The 22,121-nt window shown below is 34.9% G+C and overlaps 1 protein-coding gene across 1 annotated transcript; it reads left to right on the top strand.

Annotated features, from left to right (window-relative positions):
- Positions 1–11,262: 11,262 nt before the first annotated feature.
- Positions 11,263–13,455, top strand: LOC110943676 (gibberellin receptor GID1B). The gene is made up of 2 exons (XM_022185412.1): positions 11,263–11,381; positions 12,362–13,455. The coding sequence occupies exons 1-2, from the start codon at positions 11,331–11,333 to the stop codon at positions 13,364–13,366; spliced, it is 1,056 nt and encodes a 351-aa protein (XP_022041104.1). The 5' UTR covers positions 11,263–11,330; the 3' UTR covers positions 13,367–13,455.
- The last annotated feature ends 8,666 nt before the right edge of the window (positions 13,456–22,121 follow it).

Here is a 22,121-nt window from a genome sequence, read left to right as displayed (position 1 = left end):
ATCATCTTCCCGCATTGAAAATCGCATGTTGTTTTTTTGTAACAATTTCGCATGTTGGTTTTTTAACATGCGATTTCTTCAAAATTACCACATGCGAAATTGTTACAAAAACCAACATGCTATTTCATCAAAATTATCATATGCGAAATTGTTACAAAAAAAAAAAACAACCTGCTATTTCATCAAAATTATCACATGCGAAATTGAATTACCACATGCGAAATTGTTACAAAAAAACAACCTTCTATTTCATCAAAATTATCACATGCGAAATTGAATTAACACATGCGAAATTGTTACAAAAAAAACACATGCTATTTCATCAAATTTATCACATGCGAAATTATTACAAAAAAAAACAACATGCGATTTTCATTGCGGGAAGATGATCGGACGGCTGAGATTGTAGCGTACGTAATGTACTATAAGGGAATTTGTACAGTACCCTTTACCTATATATATATATTTTTGATAACCTGCCAACCCACGCGGTGCACCGACGCCCCGCCATACCCCACGGACATGTCACTAGACGGTGGGAGGGCTCGAACTCCACGTGTCAACTCATGCCCCAAACCCAAGCCACACCATACCCCACGGTCTTACTTAGAAGGGCACCCCTTGATAGTTAATTATTAAGGGTCTTGTTTTGAAATAGTCGAATTATTCGTTATCATCCTTGTATATCATTAAGTTAATTAACATTCTAACGGTTATCGTATGCAATTACTTAGCCTCCTTAAATCAATTATATCGTATGCAATCACCATCACGAGCATCATTAAAGGCTAACATCTACAATAATCAACGTTCTTGCATTTCCCACACGTTGTAATTGATGTTTTTATATTGTCTGGTGGTTGATGCTCTTGAAATCAGATCGAAGTTTAATAACTCAAAATTGTGTAACCAATCCAAATAAACATAAAGATCGGACTAAGGCCATGTGTAGTCATAAAGCCCCTTTGGGGGCGTTATGCGATAAGTGGCGAAATACGTAAGAGAGGTGCTTTATGGGGCTTTATATCACAAGAGGGTGTAGTGGTAAGGGGGTTATATAACCCTTCAATTATACATACAATGTATGTATATATATGTTACGTATCTTATTTATTTTAGTTTTATTATTATTGTTAAGTCAAGGGATTAGGATGTTATTTTGGTTTAGTTTGGGGGTGTCTTATGTAAGTTTCTTATCTATTTATTTGGATGTTACGTATGGAATGGAATCAAGCATAATTTGAGTCAAATATCTCTCTATCTCTTAGTTTTCTTCTTCCCCAAGGTTTTAACCCTATCAAGGGTATCAGAGCCGTTCCGATCTCCGGTCGGAATTACTTTCGATTGCCATGACTAACAATCGCAATCAAGAAATTGACAGCACTCTCAAGGAATATGGCAAGGCAATCTCAAATCTCCAAGAAACCCTAGCCGCCATGTTGAAACAACAAGAACAGTCGATGAAACAACAAGAAGAGATCTTACGAGCACTCAAGGAGCATTCAAGCGGTGGCGGCTTCAGCGGCGGCGGAGGCGGCCCTGATAAGGGCCTGTTTAGCGATGAATCGCGGACGGATACTCGGCCTATGCGGGTCGGGAAGGTTGAGTTTCCTCGGTTTTCAGGTGAAGATGTGGAGGATGGGTTGCAACCCGAAGATGTCAAAATAACACCTTCGGTTAACGCTTCAAAACTTCCGTTGCTTCCAGATCCAACAGGAGTCCCTGGGCCACCAGCTTATAAACCAGCAACTATTAACGCGAAGCGCTTGTCAGGTGAGGAACTAGAGTTAAAAAAGTCAAAAGGAGAATGCTTTTGGTGCACTGAAAAGTTCGTTCCAGGACACAAGTGCAAAAAGAAACAACTTTTTGTGATTAACGTGGGAGGCGATGAGGAAACTGAACAAGACGACAAAGGTTAAGGATTGAATTGAAGAGCTTACTTTTTGAGGGCAAAAAGTAGGTTAAGGGGGGAGTATTGTTACGTATCTTATTTATTTTAGTTTTATTATTATTGTTAAGTCAAGGGATTAGGATGTTATTTTGGTTTAGTTTGGGGGTGTCTTATGTAAGGTTCTTATCTATTTATTTGGATGTTACGTATGGAATGGAATCAAGCATAATTTGAGTCAAATATCTCTCTATCTCTTAGTTTTCTTCTCCCCCAAGGTTTTAACCCTATCAAGGGTATCAGAGCCTTGATAGGGTTAAAACCTTGGGGAAGAAGAAAACTAAGAGATAGAGAGATATTTGACTCAAATTATGCTTGATTCCTTCCATACGTAACATTCAAATAAATAGATAAGAAACTTAGATAAGACACCCCCAAACTAAACCAAAATAACATCCTAATCCCTTGACTTAACAATAATAATAAAACTAAAATAAATAAGATACGTAACAATATATGTGTGTGTGAGTAGGGGAAACATTGTAACGCCGCTATGTGTATCGCGGCTTCATCAAAAATCACCCCCCTAGCGCCCCCTATTTCGGTGTTGGGCGGCATTATTGGGCGCCATGGCCCTCTTCCCCGTTATAAAACGCCCCATTAAACATACTCTAACCGAATAATTAGAATACAATCTAAATCCAAAAGAAGGTAAGAAAATGTTGAACACAATTATTAACAGTAACCCTATTTTGATATAATTTTCATTTGGAAAGTTAATGAATAATTACCTCCAATTGGGCCAAGGCCCGTTTCGTTCACAAAATTATTTAATTAATCATGGACCCTTTTCACATCGTTCTTCACTTTCATTTATTTTCTTTGAAGTCCACATCTCAATCAACTGGCCCAATATCATTCATTTGTAAATTGTAATTACAGGTAGTTTTAGTTTTGCTCTTGATCTTGATATACCCTCAAAAGTGTCAAACAATTCTTTTTCTATTAGTTTTCTTTTAATTACCTCTCATAATAAAACACCATTTTAATTTATTATATATGATTCGGATAATGATAACATAGGGGAAGAAGGTATAATTAAAATAAAAACTATAAATGTAAAAAAATAACTTGATGAAATATTGTTTCGTTATGCAGTGCCACCTTTTATCGGAATTCGTACACCGTGTATGAAAAATATAAAATACTTTTTTTATGGTTTTGTTGTTTTATAATAACAATATATGTTTGATTTCCAGCTGCAGCATCACAAGCTGCGGACAGTGATGACAACTTCGTGTCTCCGCTGCCAATTACAGTCCCAGCAGGTAAGAACTTGAAAAATTCGAATGAGCTATCAGTGTTTTTCATTTAATTCTGAATTAATTTAGATTTTGGGCACTTGTCATCACCATAATATTTCTCACCATTCTCACACTTTTAGATTAATGTACAAGATCTTCAATCTATAGTATAGTCCACTTATTTAAATAACTAGTAATTTTAATCAATTGATAACTTTGACGTCTAACCAAATCCGAAAAAAAAAAAATTAACAAACATGTAAAATATTTTACCATACTAATAAATGATTTTTTTTGACACGTGTCATTTTCTGGTGGTTTCTCACCTTATTTTCCTATTTATCCCTCATATTAAATAATAATAATTTTAAACAAAAATTAGATAAGAATAAATATTTGTTTTTGTATAAATAATTTTAAACAAATATTTAGATAAGGATAAACGTTTGTTTTTTATTTAATTATAAAGTTATATCCCGAGTATTATGAGTAGATATATATACTTTGGAGTTCGATGGTTGAAATTATGGTAAATTAGAAAACAAAGGTTCCCGTTTGATATATACTTAATAATTATATTATTGTTTTGATTCACCAGAATAAATATTTATTCTAGGTCCGGGGCATATGCTTCTATCAAATTATACGTGTTTTTAGATGCATCGCTATAATGGTTTAAACTCACCATTATAGTTGCACAATTCTTTCAAATGTTAATTCTAGACAATTTAGTTTCACCTTTGTAATGTTAGACGTACTGTTATAATTGGTTTAACCACATCATTTATCACACATTGCATCAACATCTAGAAAGAACACAATTTTTAAATATAACAATTCTATACTCCAGTTAAAGAGAATTTAGTTCTCGATTTTACGGTATAATTCATAAAAGTGATGAAATATATAAAAACACGGGATCGAACTCCACCTTTTTGTACCGTAAACTATTTTGAATACAAATTGGAGACAAGTGTTTTATAAATGAAATAAACAAATAACCATAAAGGTGTATAAAACTACCTAAAATCATTGTATCCCATAATTTGAAGTTATCATAAAAACGGGATTCAACCCCATGTAATACATGTGTTTTTTACCTAATAATAAATAAAAAATAAACTAAAATGTTATAAGAAGTAAATAGTACATCAAAGTTTATTTTTAAAAAAAGGTTATTGGATTTTAATAATCTTAAGTTTCACCAGTTGGCCGATAATAATTCCAACTTTAAAAATTCCCTCCAATAATCCCAACTTGTAAAAGTTTGACCGCAATTGATCCTTTTCTAACATAGGTGCACTTAAATCAATTAAGAAGTTTGTAATTGAATCTATTGAGTAGACCAAATTCTTATATGTTTAAAAAGGATCAATGGCGGCCAAACTTTTACAAGTTTGGATTATTGGATGGAATTTTTAAAGTTGGGATTATTATCGGCCAACTGGTGAAACTTAGGATTATTAAACTCCAATAACCCTTTAAAAAATAAATCTTGACGACTGTATATGTTAACATATGACATTATATTTTATGGGTTAGGATATAATAGAAAGTTTATTTGGCTAGGAAGGCTAGGAAGTAATCTTGACCATCAATAGATTTAATCAATGGCTAAGATTAAATGACTGAAATTAAAGAGAAGAAAATAGGCGCGTGAATTTGTCTAGTGGCATTCTAGTCAATCCAGAACAATAGTTTCTCTCTCCTCCAATTCCCCCTCATTTTTTAAACGTTAATAACTCTTTCATACGACATTATTTTTTTATAAAAATTGACAAAAAAACGAGCATTTTTTTATCTTTAAAACGAGTATCCTATTACTATATTTTCGAAATTTTTTTTTTTGAAAACCCAGTTGCAAAACGCAATGGAAAAAAAACTCAGTTGCGTAAAACGCAATGGAAAAAAAACCTAAAAAATGACATTTTTCTAAAACGCATTGCACCAAAAACACAAAAAAAATGTCTTATTTTCTAAAACGCAATAGCCAGAAAACATAAATAAATTTCTTATTTCTAAAATACAATAGTCTAAAAATACAAAAGAAAGTGTACTTTCTAAAATGCAATGGACTGAAAACACATAAAAATGTGTTTTACCTCAAACGCAACGCACAAAAAACACAAAGAAATGTTTTATTTCTAAAACGCAATAGCTAGAAAACACTTAAAAATGTCTGTTTTCTAAAACGCAATGGTCTAAAAACACAAAAGAAAGTGTACTTTAAAAAACGCTATGGACTGAAAGCATATAAAAATGTGTTTTATCTAAAACGCAATAGTCAGAAAACACTTAAAAATGTCTTTTTTTCTAAAACGCAATGGACTGAAAACACATAAAAATGTGTTTTACCTAAAATGTAATGGACTAAAAACATTTAAAAATGTGTATTTTTAAAATGCAATGGCCAGAGAACACATAAAAGTGGTTTATTTCTAAAACGCAATGGCCTAAAAATGCAAAAGAAAGTGTTTTCTTTAAAACGCAATGGACTGAAAACACATAAAAATGTGTTTTACCTAAAACGCAATGGTCAGAAAACACTTAAAAATGTGTTTTCCCTAAAAACGCAATGGACTCCGCCAGAGGCTGCCGCCCCTTGGACCCTGCTCCCAGGGGCGCTACCCGCAGACCCCCGCCAAGATCGTAAAACGCAATGACTAAATCAAAAAGCCAGATCGTAAAAATGGAATTAAAGAATTTCTTACATGGATCGAAGCCGATTTCTTCAACGATTGACGAAATTTGAATGATAGAAACACTTATCAGCGATCGAATCGAACAGATCGAGTGATTATCTTCAAAATCACGGGAAAAAATAAGATATTGTATGAAATTAAACTGGTTTTCTTCAAAAAAAAAAAAAGGCTGAAAAACACGTTGATCGGGTGTTTGAATCATTGATTGGTGACGAAAATCGCACTTTAATGTAGTGATTATTGAGATAGAAAGTAAAGAAATGGTTGAAGATAGTGGGTTTTGAAAATGGTGGGTTTTGAAGTTACCGGGGAGAAGAAGAAAGAAGAAAGGATACGATTGACTAGAATAACCTTACTCTTTATTTTAAATTTTGCCACATGTCATAAAGATATATTTTTATTATTATTTCCAAACGTTACTATGGTTTGAGTTTATCATCTCTTGAAACTTGTAGCTTTTAATATGGTTTACGATCATCTAAATTTTTAGTAATATTTATCCTTAACGGAACATCCTGGTGATTAATTGATGTGTTTCTAGTTTGAGAATCAAATCCTACAAAACGAAGGTTGAATGAATTTATCTTAAAAAAATCTAGGAGTTAATATTAAATTATCCAACAAAGTCTCCTAACTTTAAAAGTGTACGAAGACACAATAGGTCGCAAAATATAACACAATGGTTTAACCTGGACCCATATTTGTTCGGTATCTTCCCTTAGTCTCCACCACCACTTTAGTAGTAGTGCCAAGTTTGCCTCACTTAGACTTCCCAAACCCAATTCGCCTCGTTTCTTTGATGTCATTTTCTCCCAACCCACCCAGCGGATTTTTTTTTTATATTTCTACCTCATCCCCAAATAAACCTTCGCCTTATTCCTTCAAGTGTGCCTTGTATAATGAGAGGTAGTATGTTGGTAAATTTCCGAGTACCCGTTTGGCCAATATTACCCGACCCGCAAAGGACAGATTCTTGATTCTCCACCTTAACAACCTTGAATTAAAGCAATGCACCACCGGTTTCCAGCCCGCCACTGTTCATCTTGGCTGCCACCATCATCCCCAAATATTTAAATGGCATCGATCCAAAATTGCAATTTAGAACCGAAGCTACTTGTGACAGCTCTTGTTCTTCGAAACCCACACCATACACTTCACATTTCGATGGACTTACCTTTAAACTCGATGCCAAGAAAACACCGCATGACACGGGTCAAGTGATTCACATATTCCATGTTTCTATCACCGACAAAGACTACGTCATCTGAGTAAAACAAGTGCGAAATTTTGGGGCCGTTGTTTGGTAGTTGTATACCTTTAAACAAGCTAGATTCCGCAGCTTTCCCCATTGTTACATTCAATGTCGTCATCTCTAATATAAATAAAAAATGGGGACAGTGGGCTCTTTTGATGTAGGCCCCTTTCGTATGAAAAGCCCGGTGTAGGGGGTCATTAACCAATACCATTGCGGACCCTGCGTATAAGATGCCCAATAACCAACATTTCCATTTCGCCGGGAAGCCCATGTGGGTGAGAATAGTTAACAAAAATTTCCAATCGAGAGTGTCATAGGCTTTGTCAAAACGAGGCTATAGACTTTGATTTCATCCCCGTTTTGCACCCATATTGCTCTTCTCCAAAAACCCGTCCTTAGTTCGGATTGCAGGCTGCAACTCGCCTGCTTGAAGCCGGAATCGCTAGTAATCGTAGGTCAGCCATTGACTCTTTTTTGACCCAACACTCATTTACCTTCTGTTTTAAAATCATAAGTTTCTCGGCCAACTCCTTACCTTTGGTGCAAGATGTAGCTTCTACTATGTATATAACTAGGTGATGCCCCGCCCGCGTTACGGGGCGATGGCCGAATAATTCTCAATCAATTAAAAAACACTATTATAATTTTGTCAGTAAAAAAACTAAAACGATGATAAGACTGTTTTTTTTTGGCCCAGGGCAAAACTGCAATTTTTCAGGACTAATGAGCGAGTGTTAGGCAGCTCCTTGACACGGAAAAAAATTAAATCGAGTCAACCAATAAAAAAAAAGTTTTCTACTTTTGAGGGAAAAACTAAAACGATGGGAAAACATAATTTTGAACTGAGGGCGAAATCATAATTTTTATTCAGGGATAAAATCGTAAATTAAATGGACCAATGGGGGAGTGTCAGGCAGCTGCCGGCATGATTGTAATTTTACACTGGGGGAAAAGTTGTAATTTAACCAGGAAAACAAAGAAAAACGATGGAAAAATATAAATTTAGTTTGAGGGCAAAATCGTAACGTGGCTATGAGGAAAAAAAAACTAATGGGAAAACTGTAAATTTAAACGGGGCAAAATCGTAATTTTGAACCGAGGGCAAAATTGAATATTTTTGGTGGGAGAAGCGTAAATTTATTTTTAAGTAGGGGTAGAAACATAACTTTGAAGTGATGGCAAAATGGTAATTATAAGGGGAAAAAAATAATGGCAAAACTGTAAATTTAAACGGGGCGAATTCGTAATTTTGAACCCAGGGGAAAATTGAAATTTTTAGATTGGAGCAAAAGCGTAATTTTATTTTTAAGTGGGGGAAAAAAATAATTGTACACTGATGACAAAATCGTAATTTTAAAACAGAGTAAAATCGTAATTTTTGTTGGGGCAATAGAAGAGTGCCACGCAACTGCCTGCCTAGCACTATTACCTCCACCACCATTTTCACCCATAGGTGAAAAGAACTACTGCCGCCACTTAGATTTGTATATGTTGAAAACTAGCAGAAAGAGAAGCTGGCACAAAATAAAAATATGTAGTAGCAAGTTTGTTTGGTTGCATAATGTATAAAATTATTTTGGAAAAATAATACGGAAATTAGCCGAGGAAAGAGCGTGTTGTGGTCACGTGCCGGTCACACGCGGTACAACCATTGTCATCATTGGAAGATTTCTCTCAACTAATTTTCTTGCCGAGTTGGCCGTTCAAAAAAATCATATTCTACACTTTTTTCTTGGGACAGTGAAAAGAAAAATTTCAATTGTATATGAAATTTTTCACCCTCTGTTTTATTTAGAATACGAGATAAGCCTAGTTCATTCAATAATTACAACCAACAACTTAGTATATATTGTTACCATTTCACATACAACCAACAACTTAGTATATATTGTCACCATTTCACATAACTTTGTATTCTAACTTTATAGATTTATATTAAGGTCTACTTCCACACACTTTGTAAACGGTTGTTTAAATCTAGAAGTTAATATAGTTTGGATTCGTTGACTTCCTTATTTTAAAATGATGTTGTAAGGAAATATTAAGACAAATTTTATGTTATGGTCTTATTTAGAACACGTTACTCTAAACTTTAGAATGTTGTGTTGATTGATTAGAATGGAGGAATATACAAAGTCTAATATTGAATAGCCTCCTTGATCTTTGAAATATGCAACTCTAGAACCCTATTCTTCAAAATCTTACAGAATGTATAATAGGAAAGAGTGAAACTAATCTTCATCTTCAATTAATTTAAAGTCATTAGCTATAACAAAAACCAAATTTTAGCATAACTTGCGTGTGATTCCTTCGAAAAAATCTCAACTTAAGAAGTAAAATTTTATGAAAATATAACTTTGGCAAACTATACAATATAAGATCATCCGGGGTTTTTGGGCGTTTTTCCCCTAAAAAAGCCCCACAACGCCCTTTCTCCACCCTGGGGGCGTTTATTTCCGCCCTTGTCTTACCCAAAATAAAAACAATCTCAACACAACTTAGAACGTAGTGTTTATTTTTAGGTTTGGGTTTATAAAAAAACAAGAGCTTAGAGCTGTATGGCTTTTTAGGAGATGCCAATTCCAAACATTTTTTTAGAATTTTTTATTTTGATTCCATTTTATTTTCCACTCTATTTAAAATATATTAGAAATACTAAATATTATGATCAGCGAATCAATATTATTTATAAATATTTGATTTTCTTGATAATGATTTGTAAAAGATATATAAAAATATTTTAAATATTAAATTAATACCTCCGGATCTAAAAAAAGTGAAATGAGAGAAACAAAAGATAATCGAGAATGAATGGACATGAAATGGCAAGCTGTTCCGACTCGTTTGTTACATGTTTGTTCTAAATAAACAGACATAGATGAACGTAAACAAATAGAAATAAACAAACGTTTACAAACTTAAATGAACGGACAAAACATATGTTTATGTTCTTTTGTTTAAACAAATAAAAAAATGTGTTCATTAATTGTTCGCTTCGTGCACAGATCTAATATTTGATTGAGAAAGGAGTTATTTAAATAAAGGAGTTATTGGTAAAAAAAATATAATGGGTTGATTGAAAAAAAAAACATAGAAATAAAAGAAAATTATTGGATTGACTAAAAAAGAAATATATAATAAGAAAGTTAAAAAAAATCAGATAACGGATTGCTTAACTTTAAATATATAGGTGTGTGTAAAAATGTTTAATATATAGGTGAAAAAACAAAAGGTAACTAGAAAGTTTTCAAGTAACACCATTTTGGTAAATATTTATTCTACCAACACTAGTTTGGTAAAAAAACTCAAAAAGCTTTGCTTTGCGGATAATAATCAAAATGAATTCTACTATAAATAATCTAACAGAAAAAAAATTGTATTAATATATGCATCAACATCTAATGGAAATTAATATTTCCCACATAGGCGTGAATACTAATTTAGAAAAGTAATAAGAATAAATCCGAATTTATACGATTCATCTTAAACCTTTTTTTCATAAACCACAAAAATTTGGATCACTAGCATATCAATACCAATCCCAAAAGAAAACAATAAAATTAAATGTAAAGATTCGTATACAACTTACCTTTGAAATAATTGCTTTTTGACCATGCCAAAAAAAAAAGGAAAAAAATAAATGTGAAAATGCAAAAAAAAAAAAACAAAAAAAAAACAAAAAACAAAAAACAAAGAAAGGAAAAAATTAAATGTGAAAATGCAATGAATTAAGCAATACAAGACAAAAGAAAAGAGACCTTGGGTGAAGTTGTTAAAATTACCTTTGTTTGACTTTGACCATGCCAAAAAAAAGAAAAAAAATTAAATGTGAAAATACAAAAAAAAAAAAAATTAAATGTGAAAATGCAATGAATTAAGCAATACAAGACAAAAGAAAAGGGGAGACTTGGGTGAAGTTGTTATAATTACCTTTGTTTTTATTAAAGCATATGTCCAAAAATCAGTTAAGACAAAAAACCATAAATTAAAATAATAAAAATTACTTTATTCATAAAGGTCCCATTTTAAAAAGTTAATATCGACCGCCTCATTTGTCGTCTTCCTCTCTCTCTCTCTCAATAACTATCATATTCTTCCTTTTCCTTTTTTTGTCATCTAGTTTCAGAATTCTCTGAAATACAAGGATTTCCCTGTTACTTACCGAGGATCAAACAATTTACATGGTATTCATGGCTGCTTCTAATGAAGAAATCAAACCGAACGAAGCTAAGGTAATTTTATATTCCACCCGTTGGGGCACGGCTTTGTTTTTAGTAGATTACGGTTTTCTGTTCAGAAAGGGATGGTGGCGCAGTTTGTTGCTCGTCTACCTGCTATCATTGTGTAATTTGCCCTGGTAATTAGAATAAAACAATTATTCAAATTTCCTGCAAAAAAAAATAAAAAAAAATCTTATGTTTCTCCTAAAATGGTTTGGTTCTCATATATCTTTTCCAACAAATATATTGTGTGACTACGTTTGATTTTATGGGGTAAAGTTCTTGTACAAATAATCTTAACATACTAAACATACAAATTGAAGGAAAACTCAAAAAGACAAGGTGGCATTTTTGTAATTATCAATAACTATCAAAGTTACTCTACAAATATACCTAAAAAAACCTAACCACTCCCCCCACCCCCCAAAAACCTAAAAAAAAACCTACCCCCCCCCACCCCCAAAAACCTAAAAAAACCTAACCCCCCCACCCCCCAAAAACCTAAAAAAAACCCTAAACCCCCCCTCCACCCCCAAAAACCTAAAAAAACCTAACCCCCCCCCCCACCCCCAAAAACCTAAAAAAAACCTAACCCCCCCCCCCCAAGCTAAAATGCTAAAAACTAAACCCCCCAAAAAACCTAAAAAAATCTAAAAAAATAAAAAAAAAAAACACACAAATTATTTTATTTTATTTTTTTAACATTTTTTATTAAAAAATCGCTACTTTTAGTAGCAGCAAAAAAAAAAATATTTTTTTTTTTTTTTGCTAACGAAATGTGGCGATTTTTTAATAAAAAATGTTAAAAAAAATTTTTGTGTTTTTTTAGGTATTTTTGGTTGTAACTTTGATAGTTGGTAGTAATTACAAAAATGCCACCTTGTCTTTTTGGGTTTTCCTTCAATTTGTATGTTTAGTATGTTAAGATTATTTGTATTTGATCTTTTGCCTGATTTTATGTGCGTTTGTTTTGTGTCTTTTTTGTTATATAGAAAGTGGTTCCACTTCACACGTGGATGTTAATCTCCCATTTGAAACTGTCTTACAACTTGCTCCGGCGACCGGACGGCACACTCCGAAGAGAACTGGCCGAGTTTCTCGACCGAAAAGCCGTAGCAAACATGGTTCCGGTAGATGGTGTGTACTCGTTCGATGTAGTGAACCGCACCACCGGTTTGTTCAACCGGGTTTACAAACCTGCTCCACTGGACAACGGTTCACTCCATCGGCTTGCAACTGGTATCTTGGATTTTGAATCACCACTTAGTAGTAGTGAAATCGTACCGGTTATAATATTCTTTCACGGCGGAAGCTTCACCCATTCGTCCGCCAACAGTGCTATTTACGACACGTTTTGTCGGCGGCTCACTAGAGATGTACAAGGGGTTGTTGTGTCGGTAAACTACAGGCGGTCACCCGAGCATAGGTACCCTTGTGCTTATGAAGATGGGTGGGAAGCTTTACAATGGGTTTGTTCTAGATCATGGCTTGTGAGTGGTAAAGGACGTAAAGTGTATGTATATTTAGCTGGGGACAGCTCTGGTGGGAACATTGCTCACAATGTGGCCCACCAGGCTGTGGTTTCGGGTGTAGAAGTGTTGGGAAACGTTTTGTTGCATCCGTTGTTTGGTGGGGAAAAGCGTACCGAATCGGAGAGGAGATTGGATGGAAAATATTTTGTGAAGTTGGAAGATAGAGATTGGTATTGGAGGGCGTTTTTGCCCGAAGGCGAAAATAGAGATCATCCGGCGTGTAATGTGTTTGGGCCGCGTGGTTGTGATCTTGCGGGTATTAAGTTTTCGAAAACTTTGGTGGTTATTGCTGGGCTTGATCTTGTACAAGATTGGCAGTTGGAGTATGTTGAAGGGTTGAAGAGGTTCGGGCATGATGTGAAGGTTTTGTTTCTGGAGAAAGCGTCGATCGGGTTTTATTTTTTTCCGAATAATGAGCATTTTTGTAAGTTGATGGAGGAAATGAAGAGGTTTTTGAAAGGTTGATTGAACATTAGGGGATGAAGAAGGTATGTACATATATACATGAGAGTGTTTTGATGTTTTTAGTAAAGGGGGATTGGTTTTTGTGAGTATTTTGTTGTTGGTTGTTGGATTGGCATATGTTACTCGTAGTCTAGTTTACCTAATTTATTCTAAATTACTCCCTTTACCATGCTATGAACTCTATATTTTTACCTTAGAAGTAAATTAACATGAAAAATAGATATAACTGATATTTATAAATTGTTAAAATGAGGGTAAGATAAGTATTTTTTAGGATTTTTTTTTTGGGGTGGGGGGATATGGTTGGGCAAATGGGGACAAGTTCGAGGATGTAAATGGATGTCTCTATCCTTTTCTTGATTTTGATTTGATATAACATTGTAATGTTTTACAACGAATTATTTTGGTGGTATTGCAAAACTTAGTGTATTAGAGCATTCACATCCAACCCCTAAAATTATACATACATTCCACTAAAAAACAACTCCTATATCAATATATTTCCACTAAAAACAAATACTTTTTCTCTCTCCTTTTCAATTAAATAATATTTTATACCTTTATCATTACATTTTTCTCTCTCCTTCACTCACAACCACTTTCAATATATATTAAAAAATTATAGTGGGTGAACAGTGTCCCCCCAAATATACAGATGAACAGTAACATTTTCTCTCTCCTCCACTCACAACCACTTTTTATACTTTTTATATTTTGAAAACACCACCCTAAAAATATACATAATTCCACTAAAAAACAACTTCTATATCAATATATTTCCACTAAAAACAAATACTTTTTCTCTCTTCTTTTCAATATATATTACATTTTCTCTCTCCTCCACTCACAACCACTTTCAATATATAATAAAAAAGTATAGGGGGTGAACAGTGTCCCCCCCCAAATATACAGATGAACAGTAACATTTTCTCTCTCCTCCACTCACAACCACTTTTTATACTTCTTATATTTAAAAAAACCCCACACAGATTTTGGTGGTTTGAATGAGAATGCTCTTAGTAGTGGTTAAACATTTGAGAGTGACAAATTAAAAAAATCAACCAATTAGAGTGCGTCACGTTAATTATTGAAAAATGTTTAAACTTTGCTGAAAAATGTTGGCAATGGTTTAGACACTTGCTGAAGTGGTAAACTTAAAAAAAAACGAAAAAGGTGTGATTGGTTGAGATTGGAATGGACCCCACCCCACACTACCCTCTCTCTCTCATACCCTCCCTTCACCGCACGGCAAGCCCTCACCGATTGTGCAACGAAACCACAGCGGCAAAGGGTCGGCGGCGGTGTTGCCGCTCGGCAAAAGCCTTTGTCGACACCCTTTGCCGCACCCACACCGGACACCCTTAGTATACAGTTTAAAAAGTTAATTAGATAGTTATTCCCCGTGGTTTACACAAAGTAACAATTTAAGGTACTAATAGTTTAAAATCACATCCTGAGTTACTAACTTTCCATTTTTAACATGTGAGGGTATTAATTACATAGTTAGTCCCTGTGGTTTACGCAAACTAACAATCTAAGGTACTAATAGTTAACATGGAATTAACGTTAATACCCTCACATGTTAAAAAAATGGAAAGCTAGTATCCCAGGATGTGATTTTAAACTATTAGTACCTTAGATTGTTATTTTGTGTAAACCACAAGAACTAACTATGTAATTAACTTTAGTTTAAAATAGGTTTTGGCTTTGATTTAGCCATTTAGATGGGTTTATTTTGTTTTAAAATAGGTTTAATTAAGGTGGGTTTAATGGATTTTTTTAATAAGTTAAGTTTTTTCTTCTTTCTTTCTTTGTTTTAGGGGTAATCAAAATTTTTCATTATAGTAAAAAACCTACAATGTCACTCGTGTACATGTCTATATAGGTTAAGAGTTAGCTACAAAGTCTAAATTTTCTAAAAAAATGTAAAAACACATAAAACATCAAAATATCAACCATAAAATACACAAAAAAAACCCACTAATAACAAAATAAAAATTACTAAAACATTATAGATATAAAATTCATGAGTGTTACTTGACATCCTAGCTAGGGCTGTAAGCGAACTGAACGTTCAGCGAACAGTTCGTGAACCGTTCGGCGAGAAGTTCGTTTATGTTCGTTCGATTAGCTTAACGAACGAACACGAACAAATAATTTCGTTCGGTTAGCTTAGCGAACGAACACGAACACAGGTCTCGTTCGTTCGACTGCGTTCGTGAACGTTCGGTAATATGTTCGGTTACGTTCGTTCGTGTTCGTTTGATTATATTAAAAAAATAATAAACAATAAACCTTTTATCTAAGCATATTGAAAACTTGAAACCCTATTTTTTTCTTAGTTAGCTAAAATTTGGACATTCTAAGACATTTTTAGGGATAATTATGTCTAAGAGCATTCACAATCAAATCTCTTACTCCATCTTTATAATTGCACTAAAAAACACTACCTTTTCTCTCTTTTTTTTTCAATTAAATAATATTTTTTATACTTTTACCATTACCTTTTCTTTCTCATTCACTCACAACCACTTTCAAAAATATTACAAAAGTATAGAGGTGAACAATATCTTCTTCAAATTTTTACTGATGAACAGTAACTTTTTCTGTTTTTTTTTTTCTCTCCTCCACTCACAACCATTTACAACCACTCTCACAAATATAGGGATTACACTCACATACATATAGAGGATCCATTGTGAATGCTCTAAGTTAGTTAAATTTGACTCATCGTTTGGTGGTGTAGTAGACGAGTTGTATTTTGATTTATCATTTGATAGATGTATTTAACTACTTATATCCAATGTTTAAGGATACCAATGTTTTTATTTTTTTTATTTTCAAGTTAATGTTTGTTTGCGTTCGTTTTGTTCGAGACCAGTGTTCACGAACTGTTCGTGAACAACTAAATTTCCTTAACGAACGAACACGAACATGACCTTGTTCGTGTTCGTTCGGTTCGTTTACAGCCCTAATCCTAGCCTAAAGGCTAAGTATACCAACATAAGAAAAACTCATTAACCCTCTCCATAGTCTATTTTGATCAATAATTTCAGCAACATCATTATTTGGCGAAAAACGAAGATAGAATCAACTATCGTCTTCTCAAAAGTACCATCACCTTTGATATGATAAACATAACTTCTCCTTATAGCCCTAAGATTATGGTTAACAAAGCTAATTACATGAATCTCGTGATTTTTCATTATACATAGAGGGTTTGTCTTCATCTCTCAATTGCAGAGGCTCTTCGGTTTTTCAAGGTTAGGCCTTTGTTTTTTATTTTTTGTCTTCGAATTCTTATCGATTACCGCATAGGGTTCATATGGTAAAAGGGCGTGTTGTCCTGTTGGGGTTTCTTATATCTAATAGCAAGGACATAATGATCATTACCCTATATATTAAAAAGAGAACCTTATGAATAGTAACTTACGCCACGTGTCACTTCATAATTTGTTCTTTTTTCCTTTCACCCACTTTCAATACTGTATATATATAATTGATGTTGGATTTGTGATACATATTAGTCATTAGTAAATTGGTTGGGTGAGATTATGTGTATCTCGGTGAATTTGGGTTCGACTCTAACTATCCCTTTTTTCAACAATCTTTCTTTTTGTTTGCCATTTAGGTCTAGCGGAGAAGGAGATAGAGGTAAAACCTAACCGCCTCTCTCTCTCTCTTTCCTTTAAAACCCTCTCTCAAGACACACACAACATGGCTTTCAGAACCTACCATTGTTGCTTTTCCGGTCAAAACCTATCACCCTAACTACATTGGGGGTGGTGGCGAGCTGGTGTTGGTGGCATTCATCACGAGAAAGACAAAGTACATGAGCTAGGGAAAATGATTTGTGATGGTGAGCAACCAACGACCAAATCAACATCAACCAGCAGTTCTACCAGGGTTATTTCCGTTTTTTGTAGCTGATGAATTTCATTAAAATTTAATGGATCATCTAACATTACGGAGTGTCAAATATCAAACGTGTTACTCGTGAATGAACAATTCAAACTAAAAGGGTAGTATCTTATCACATAAACATCCTTATAACTATTATTTTTATACCCCATGTACCAGGGGAGGAGCTTAGAGGAGGCCGGACTGGGCCTCGGCCCGTGTGGTTTTTTCGCCCAGTAGTGTTAAATTTCAGGTTTTCGAGAGTTTTTTTTAAATGTGTATTGGTTCGGCTCAGGCTGATTTTATCTCAAAAAACATCAGCCCATGCTGAGTTTTAGGTCAAGATCCGCCACTGCCATGTACCTTTTTAGAAGATCAGTATACAAAATCTTTTTATTGACCAAGTTTCATCGGGTGTACTATTCTTGTTTTATGGACTTTGAATATGATTCAGGAATACGACAATTAAATCAAAGAAATTGTCAAATTAATGGAAAAGCGTTCCCAATTCACTTTGGTTTTTTCCTAAAAATTTAATCGTTTTGTCGCAAACTATTATTGTATACTTAAAAAAAAAACTATTATTGTATCATAACCTTTGATTTTTGGTTAAGATTAGAAGGTTTGTGTTCATACGAACATTTACCTAAGTAGTTAATGCGGTAAAATATCGAATATCGGTTAAGAACTAATATTTGAGATATCGATTATTGTGGTGGGATATCTATAACTTTTAACATCATGCTAAATTTATATATATAGCAATTTAACACTAACAACACAGTATACTCTCTTACCATTAACAAATTAACATTTTACAACTTGCAAAACGCTAAGGCTATGGGGTGTGGGATAATCACGCCACATCAGCGTCACGTCAGATCCACATCAGCCAGGGGGCTTTATCACGCATTCCCTTAACTTGCATGGTGTGGGATAAAACCCCCTTCAATGGCGCCCCCACCTGCAACCAATCACCCCTCGATCTTGCCAAATCTTCTTCGTTACCAAGTTGGCGAAACCACCATGGCGTCCCCTCTTAAATCAGTGGGTATGGACGGTGGCGCCCCACCGGCGTTATCGTTGGTGAAGTGGCAGGGGTGGCGCCTCCACACCCTCCGGCCTATGATCACCCGTAGTGGGGCGTTTTTCTTTTTTTTTTTAAATTGCCCAAACACGCCCAAACACGCCCCCTGGGCGTTATCCGGCGTTATTCGCGAAAAAAGCCTCCTTGGCGTTTTTTGAAACACGCCTTGCCCCCTTCTCCTTGTCAATCACCTTCCATCTCTTTTTTTTGTTATCCAATAAGATTTTTTTGAGGGTTTTTGTTTTATTTAATTGTTTTATATCTCATTTAACATAATGCCCCACATCTCCACTACACCCATTTTGTAAAAACGCCCAATAATGCCACATTGCTGACTGGGCTGTCACATGGCGCAAAACGCCATAGGGTGGGGCATTATTCACTCCAACGACTACGCATGGTCTAACAATTGTAGCAAGTCGGAACTGACTAAGAGTTAAAGCACTAACATTTAACACCAACAACTAACAATTAAGACTTAAAACACTAATAGCAGCAATAAGAAGAAAGACGAATGGTAGAACCAAAAAGAAAGTACTGATATTGGGAAAATCAATGTTATATCGGTCCAATATCACTGATATTATCGGTACCGATATTTTATACCCATATCTCGACAGAATACCGATATTGTTTTGTAGATCCAATCCACGTAAGTTGTTTTGTAGTTAATTTGGTCGGTTGTTAGCCTTACACATCATATGATTAAATTGTTATTTAAGTATCCTTGTATTTGATTGTTTGTTTTCCTTTTGTTTAATTTTTTTTTGTTTAATAAAAAAATATACATGATTTCGTAGACAGTATAAATAGAAATGAATTCACTTTGGTTTTTATTTTCTAATTTATATTTTTTTATAAACATATAAATCATCTATACATATTAGTAATTGAACTAAACGTAGTCAAATAATGATAAATATATCCAAAAACGCGTTTATTGTAGTTCGATATAAATTCATAAATCTTGTCTAGAAATACTATATCAATTTCATAAATTCTTATCAAACGACAATAAAATCCATGTAAATGCAAAGTTAAATGATATTTAGCTGAAAAAATTGTTATTAAGGACAAACAAATAATTGGGTTACATCCGTTGCAAGTTAAGGGAGTGGAGAGATAAGATGATTCGCAAGGATTGTGTGGTTTGTTCTCTCGCTGTGGGAGAAATTGCGGCGATGGAATCTATTTTAGAATCAAGAGAGTTAAACGAAGAGGAGGAATGGATTCTGGCAGAAAACAAGAATATTGTTGCCGAGATTGAGTATGCTAAAGTAATGGACCTAAAACAAAGATCCCGGGTTAAGTGGGCAAAAGAAGGTGATGAAAATTTCAAATTTTTTCGTTCGTTAATCAACTGTAGAAAAGCTAGCAATACGATCCACGGCTTGAATATTGGAGGCGAGTGGGTTTCTAAACCTTCTTTGGTTAAGAAGGAGGTTTTCAATTTTTTTAAATCTAAATTTGTGGAGGATTGCGAGGTTCGTCCCGTTCTCTCATGTCCTAGTATAAAGAAAATTTCGGAGTCAGAGGCGGATTGGTTGGAGTCTCAATTCTCTATTGATGAGATTAAAAGTGCCGTGTTCGAGTGTGGAGATGATTGGGCGCCCGGGCCGGATGGTTTTAACTTCAGGTTTTTTAAACGGTTCTGGAGATTCTTTGAGGGAGATTTTGTAGCATTGGTGGAGACGTTCTTCGAGACATGTAATATTAATCTTGGCTGTGGTTCCTCTTTTATTGCCTTAATTCCCAAAAAGAAAGATCCTTTGGGTCTTATAGATTATCGGCCTATTAGTCTAGTTGGGGTGGTCAATAAGGTGATTTTAAAGTTATTAGCTAATAGACTAAAGAAAGTTCTCGGCTCGGTTATTGCTGATAGTCAATCTGCGTTCTTGAGGAATAGGTATATTTTGGATGGGCCCCTAATTATTAACGAGGTTTGGTCGTGGCTTAAAAAACAAAAAAAAGAAAGCTTTTTTATTCAAAATTGATTTTGAAAAGGCATATGATAACATCAATTGGATATTTGTGGTAGATGTCTTTCGCCAAATGGGTTTTGGGGATAAGTGGTGTAAGTGGTTATATGGAATTCTTTCGTCGGCTTGTGCGTCTGTTTTGGTTAACGGTTCGCCTACTTTTGAGTTCAAATGTGGTAAAGGGATGAGGCAAGGTGATCCCATTTCTCCGTTTCTTTTCGTTGCGGTTATGGAAGTCTTGTCTTGTTTAATTGACAAGGCGGGGGAAGTGGGCATTTTTTCGGGTATTAAGCTCCCTAACGACGGTCCTATGTTGTCCCATTTATTCTTTGCGGATGACGCTTTGATAATCGGTGATTGGGAAGAAAGTAATGCTTTAAATATTGTTAGAATTTTAAGGTGCTTCCATGCGTGCTCTGGTTTGAAAATTAAGTTGGGGAAGTCTAATTTGATTGGTATTGGCGTTGATGGGCCGGAAGTAGAAGCTATGGCGGATATCGTTGGATGTAAACTTGATTCCCTTCCGTTTAAGTATCTTGGTCTCAAGGTAGGGGCTAATATGAACCGTGTTAATAATTGGAGAGCGGTGTACGACATTTTTGAGGCTAGGCTAGCTCTTTGGAAATCTGCTTTGTTGTCTATAGGAGGGAGAGTTACGCTTAGTCGTTCGGTCCTTGAGAGTCTTTCCAATTACTACTTCTCTTTATATAAGGCGCCATTGAAAGTTGTTAAAGATCTCGAAAGCATTATCAAAAAGTTTCTTTGGGGAGGGTCGAGTGAGGTTAGAAAGACTCACTGGGTGGCGTGGGATAGAGTTACTCTTCCAAAGAAGTCTGGAGGGTTGGGAATTAATAAACTCAGTAGTATTAACAAAGCTCTTTTATGTAAGTGGGGTTGGAGGTATAAAAGAGAAAAAGACAACATGTGGTTAAGGTGGTGGATGCAATTCATTCTAGTGGATCTGGTTGGTCGTTTCTTCCGGTTAAAAAATCTTTAGGAGGAGTTTGGAATAGTATTGCTTATGTTATCAACAAGTCGTTCGTTGGTAATTCTCGGCTTCGTGATTTCTTTAGGGGTTCGGTGGGTAGGGGAGACAGTATTCTGTTTTGGTTGGATCCTTGGTTGATGGAGGTTCCTTTAAAGGAGGCGTTCCCTAAGCTATTTGCGCTTGAAATTGTAAAGACTTGCTCGGTGAGTGATCGGGTGTCAGGTGTTTGGCTTTGGAAACATGAACCCGACATGGTCGACGAGTTGGTGGAGTTGCACGCGCTCAACGAAGCCATCGGTTTGGTTTGTTTAAATGACAGGAAGGATGAGTGGAAATGGACTCCTGATAATTCCGGCTCCTTTTCTGTTAGTTCCGTTAAGTGTGTTTTGGAAGGTGTTAACAACAACATCAGCAACTATGTGGTCGATTGGTGCAAATGGGTCCCGATTAAGTGTAACGTTTTTGTGTGGAGAGCGGAATTAAATAGAATTCCTACTTTCGATGCGTTGCGGCGTAGGGGTATTGTTGTGAGCGATGAGACGTGTCCTCTTTGCAAGATGGACTTTGAATCGGTGGAGCATCTATTCACTTCTTGTGTGACGGCGGTGGTTCTGTGGCAAAAGATAAGTCGTTGGTGCCGAATTCCTCCCATTTTCGCCTTTTCATTTAAAGACTTGTTGGAGATTCATAAAGGGAGTTCCATTAAGTCTGGAGATAAGGTCATTATTCAAGGTATTATTTTCATCTCTTGTTGGTGTTTATGGATGGCTCGTAATAGGGCGGTGTTCTCGGATTCAGAGG

This window comes from Helianthus annuus, chromosome 1 (genome assembly GCF_002127325.2).
Source record: "Helianthus annuus cultivar XRQ/B chromosome 1, HanXRQr2.0-SUNRISE, whole genome shotgun sequence".
Classification (NCBI taxonomy): Eukaryota; Viridiplantae; Streptophyta; class Magnoliopsida; order Asterales; family Asteraceae; genus Helianthus; species Helianthus annuus.
The sequence above is the reverse complement of the archived record's forward strand: the minus strand, read 5'-3'. Positions and strand labels throughout refer to the sequence as shown.